Here is a 4,994-nt window from a genome sequence, read left to right as displayed (position 1 = left end):
ACACACACACACACACACACACACACACACACAGACAGACACGTGTTGCAGTTGAAATTGAGCAGAGGCACCAGCTGGCGACAGCCTGGCTATACCTTTATGTCAATGACCTTTGTGTGTGTGTCTGTGTGTGTGTGTGTGTGCGCGTGTGTGTGTGCGTGTGTGTGTGTGTGTGCATGTGTGCGCGTGCGCGTGTGTGTCAAGTGTCAGTCAGGTGAGGCCGGAGTAGAGACAGAGTAGATGTCCTGTGTTTTGACCTTGGCCCGAGACGCTGCGTGTGTATGTGTGTGCGTGTGTGTGTGTGCAGCAGCAGACGTGCCGCTTGTGTGTGTGTGCGTCTACGCGGTGGTGGAGGTGGTGTGTGTGTTTGCGGCCGCGTGCGTGTGCTCTTCCAACAGCAGCTTGAGGACCTGGCTCACCTGCTGCTCCACGCCGGCCAATCGCACGCTCACAGCCTGTAGCTCCGCCCTCAGCTCCTCCTTGGCCTCCTGCACTAACACGCAGGCCTGACGCTGCTGTTCGCACACACACTCTTGGCCCTGCGCGCCGCACACACACCCGGAGGGACGCCGACTCTGAGTTCCCCTGTACTGCTCCAGTGGCGGTGGGGGTGTGTGCGGAGGTGATGGGGTGCGCGCGTGAGGGGACGAGGGTGTGTGCGTGCGTTTGAATGGCGTGTGCGGGGGCGAGGGCGTGTGTGTGTAGTGCGCGTGTGGCGTGTGCGGGGGCGAGGGCGTGTGCGTGCGGTCCAGCCGCTGGTCGCTGTAGGTCAGCCCGCTATCCCAGGAGTCCGTCTTACGTAGGTAGCTCTTAGCCCCGCCCCCGGGCCCACCCTCCTGACCCTTGACCCCTGCGGCCGACAGGCGATCCATGGAGGCCGCCCTGGGGGCGTGGCCAAGGCCCTCCCTCCCCTGCTGCCCCTGGACAAGGGTGTGGCTACTGGAGTGAGTTTGGGTAGATGAGGGGGCGTGGCCAGAGGAATGGATGGAGACGGAGGAGGGCGCTGGGCTGGGGGCACCCATGTTGTTCCGTAGGCGGAGCCAGCCACCCGCGGTAGGTGCGGCTAGAGGAGTGGGCGTGACCAGCTGTGTTCTGCTGAGTATGATGCTGCTCGTCGTCTTCAGGTAGGGGGCGCTGTGGTTCTGAGTCGACTCTGCCGCGTCACGCCGCCTGCTGTGGTTCTGGCCGGCCTGGTTGGGGATGGGTGGCGTGGTGTGGAGCGGGGAATGGAGGCTGGTTATCAGGGGTGTGGAGCTGCCCGACCAGCCCATGGAGCTGTCCAGCCCCGTGGGATGGTCCAAGGTGTGGTTCTGACCCAGGGTCTCTCCTTGCTGCTGGTTGTTTTCCAGGTCCGGTGGCTGGGTTGGGTCCGGCGCGTGCTGGTTCTGCCTCTGCTGCTTGAAGCGCCGGAGGAGTTTCCTGACGGGGTGGTGGGGCGGTATCGGAGTCTGGCCCCCTCCTCGCCTCCTCTCCTCCTCTTCGCGACGCACGTCCGCTATCTTGCGGAAAACAAACTATGTACACAGACAGACAGACAGGCAGGCAGGCAGGCAGGCAGGCAGACAGACAGACAGACAGAGACACACACGCGCACACACACATACACACAGCTTGTTAATATACTTCAGACACACACACACATACCAGGATGAAACTCGTTTCAATGTTCCTCTGGAGTTGTCATTAGTTCATTAGTTAGGACTAGCAGGAAAGTTTGTTCATTAATTTCCCTGGATGATTATGATCACCACTGACAGGATATGAGAGACAGAGAGGGAAAGAAATGCAGACGGGAGAGAGGGCTAGACAGAGACAACTTCAAGTTGATGATGTAGATTAGCGCTATGCTCATCTATCCCATTTCGTCACAGGGATATCAATTGAGGGCAGAGGACAGTCTGTGCCAGCGATAATGAAATGTACCAGCACATACACACAAACCAAACACACGCACGCACAAAGTCAGTATTAGGTCTAGAGATGAATTAAGGACAGTCTGTACTCTTTGTGTAATAGAAGATGCCTGTGTGTGTATGTGTGTGTGTGTGTGTGTGTGTGTGTGTGTGTGTGTGTGTGTGTGTGTGTGTGTGTGTGTTTGTGCGCGCGCGAGTGTGTGTGTGTGCGTGTGTGTGTGTGAGGCCATGACAGGCATAGATTCCATGCTGTCTTTCAGATCTACATGCAAGATGCACTAATATAATTACTTATGTTATTCATCTCTGCAATTAGCATGAATAATGACAGTACGCTTCACAGTGATCACAGACAATACGTTTTCTATTTTTTTAATTGGATAGGCTTTTTAAAGGGGTACAAGGTAGGATTAGTTAATCAATTAATGTCCCGAGTCAGCCGATGCTTCAATGAGCCATTAGTAGGCAAACGTTGACTGGGGTGACAGAGGCTGTGGAAACGAGTGAGCAAGAGAGAGCTAGAGACAAAGAGAGAAAGTGTGAGGCCAAACTGGTGTACAAAAAAGACAGGGACATAGCGAGAGAGAGAGAGAGAGAGAGAGAGAGAGAGAGAGAGAGAGAGAGAGAGAGAGAGAGAGAGAGAGAGAGAGAGAGAGAGAGAGAGAGAGAGCGGCAGAGAGAGAGAAAGTGTGTGTGTGTGTGTGTGTGTGTGTGTGTGTGTGTGTGTGTGTGTGTGTGTATGTATGTATGTGTGTGTGTGTTTGCGCGTGTGTGCATGCATACGTACGCGCTTGCGGAGGTTGCAGGTGAGCACAAGGTGGCGTGCGAAGGACTGTGCGAAGGCGGTGTAGAATTGGAGCACCCTCAGCAGCGAGGCCCGCTGGATGATGTGCAGGTCGCAGTAGGTTAGCGCCCGCACGTTAGCGCACGCGGGAGCCAGCGCCGACTCCTTCCAGAAGACATCCCCAAACACATCGCCCTTACCTGAGGAGGATGGGAGGAGTGGAGGGAAAGACGGAGATGGAACCTCCCATTCAAGTGTTATAGACCCCTGTACTGTTTGTACACAGATGTGAAACAATCATACATACTGCGCACGCATTGTTGGAGCAGAATCGACTGAGTACCGCATATTTGTAAAGACACTAACTTTTTTTTCAGAAATAAGAAAATGGATGGTCACGATAAATTCAGATATGAAGTGGGCGCCACAGACATATCATTCATGATGGTGTCCTCAGTCCAGTCAGTATGTACGTATTCTTGAAAAATGTAACATTTGTGAATGGGCAGCATGACTTCTGCAAAGAATGTGAATGTCCCATTCAAGTTAAAACATTTTTTTGGTGTAACCTAAACATGTCAGGTAAAACGTAAAACTTTAACATAACTGGAAAAAAAGAAAACTTGAATTAATAAGAAGACATAATGTAATACATCTATAGAATGTCCCAATTATCCTTGTGATATAGTACGCCACAGCTCACAGTGAACAAAATGAAACAGCATTTATGCCTCACCCATGCAAGGGGGCAGCCCAACTGGTGCCCCAAGGGAACAGCCCCCAGGGTATGGCACCAGGTATAGCATGGGGCACCTCAGACATAGAGGGGGGAGGAGGACCCCCTAACATGGATTGTGCTACACCACTTGTTTGTGCATGCCCTTTCACAACCATAGTGTATAAGATAATAACGATAATAGTAGTTATTTTCCCAGAAGCAATAGATGGCTAGATGGTGGGTGAGAAAGATGGAGGAGAGGAGGAGAAACAGAAATGCATACAGGAATGCTCTCTCTCTCTCTCTCTCTCTCTCTCTCTCTCTCTCTCTCTCTCTCTCTCTCTGTGAACGTGTGTGTGTGTGTGTGTGTGTGTGTGTGTGTGCGCGCGCATGTATGTGGCCTACTTTAGGAGCATGTCAAATGGTTTTAAGCTCTACGTACGTAGAACTTTGCCTGCAGTGTAAGTGCCCCAGTCTTACAAAACTCTGTGTGTGTGTGTGTGTGTGTGTGTGTGTGTGTGTGTGTGTGTGTGTGTGTGTGTGTGTGTGTGTGTGTGTGTGTGTGTGTGTGTGTGTGTGTGTGTGTGTGTGTGTAAGAACAAGAACAAACCCCTCCCAGAACTCAATGCCCAGATGTAACGTGAAAGAAACATGTTTAGGACTGAAGCACTTACAAGCATGAATTCTGCAAAGAATGTGAATGTCCCATTGGAGTTTTACGTTTTTTTCCCTCAGACATGTCAAATTTGTATCCTGTAACTGACATGTTTCGATGGTGTAACTTGATGACGGATTTTACACTGACGAAACATGTCTGGTAAAACGTAAAACTTGAACCCCTTGGACAGCTTGAACAGCTATGGTTTCCCATGACAATGTCAATCTCCTCCGACAAATTTTGTCAAGCTGGTTTGTTGGATGTAGCTCACCGACAAAGCAAAGAACTTATCAGTCCATCGCATATCAAAGATTGGGAGGATGTGTTTTGCTACACATTGCTGTGTGTATATGTAATGAAAATGTAGCAATGTGTAGTCTTGACTACTGCTTATGTATAGTGATGCATCGACTATGGAAGGCCCCCAAGTGAGTGAGTGTGAATGTATGTGTTACTCAAAGTAACGTCCCTGTGCACAACCACTTGTCCAGGTGCTGGTGATGTGCAGTAAGAGTAATCCAAGTAAATGAAAGATGAATCACCGCACACCGCACAAAGATACCCTCCCTGTCGAATTGTTGATGGAGCTAACTGAGTTTATTTTAAAATCAAATTACTTCATGTTTAACAACAAATTTTACTTGCAAACTCAAGGGACAAGCATGGGCTCCCCTTTTGCGCCTAATTATGCCAATTTGTACATGGGTTTATGGGAAGAGAGAAACATTTTTAACAACAATCCTTTTTTTGACAACATTTTACTGTACAAAAGATTTATTGATGACATCCTAGTGGTGTTTGTAGGTACTGAAGATGACTTATTTAAATTTAATGAACATATAAATGGAACATATCCAACTTTGAAATTCACCATGGAATATGACAGTGAAAAAATACATTTTTTAGATCTGCTGATAGCTG

General features: G+C 49.8%; 1 protein-coding gene across 1 annotated transcript in view; it reads right to left on the bottom strand.

Annotated features, from left to right (window-relative positions):
* Positions 1-353: 353 nt before the first annotated feature.
* LOC134459631 (potassium voltage-gated channel subfamily H member 5-like) overlaps positions 354-4,994 on the bottom strand; it is a gene marked incomplete at its 3' end in the record, with an annotated part of 16,008 nt that continues 11,367 nt past the window's right edge. The window contains exons 13-14 of the mRNA XM_063211980.1: positions 2,701-2,897; positions 354-1,514 (exon numbers count right to left, since the gene is read on the bottom strand). Coding sequence (XP_063068050.1) covers positions 354-1,514; positions 2,701-2,897 — 1,358 coding nt within the window. The remainder of the gene's footprint in view (positions 1,515-2,700; positions 2,898-4,994) is intronic.

This window comes from Engraulis encrasicolus, chromosome 2 (assembly GCF_034702125.1).
Source record: "Engraulis encrasicolus isolate BLACKSEA-1 chromosome 2, IST_EnEncr_1.0, whole genome shotgun sequence".
NCBI lineage: Eukaryota > Metazoa > Chordata > Actinopteri > Clupeiformes > Engraulidae > Engraulis > Engraulis encrasicolus.
Note: the sequence above shows the minus strand (reverse complement) of the source record. Positions and strands in the feature narration are given on the sequence as shown.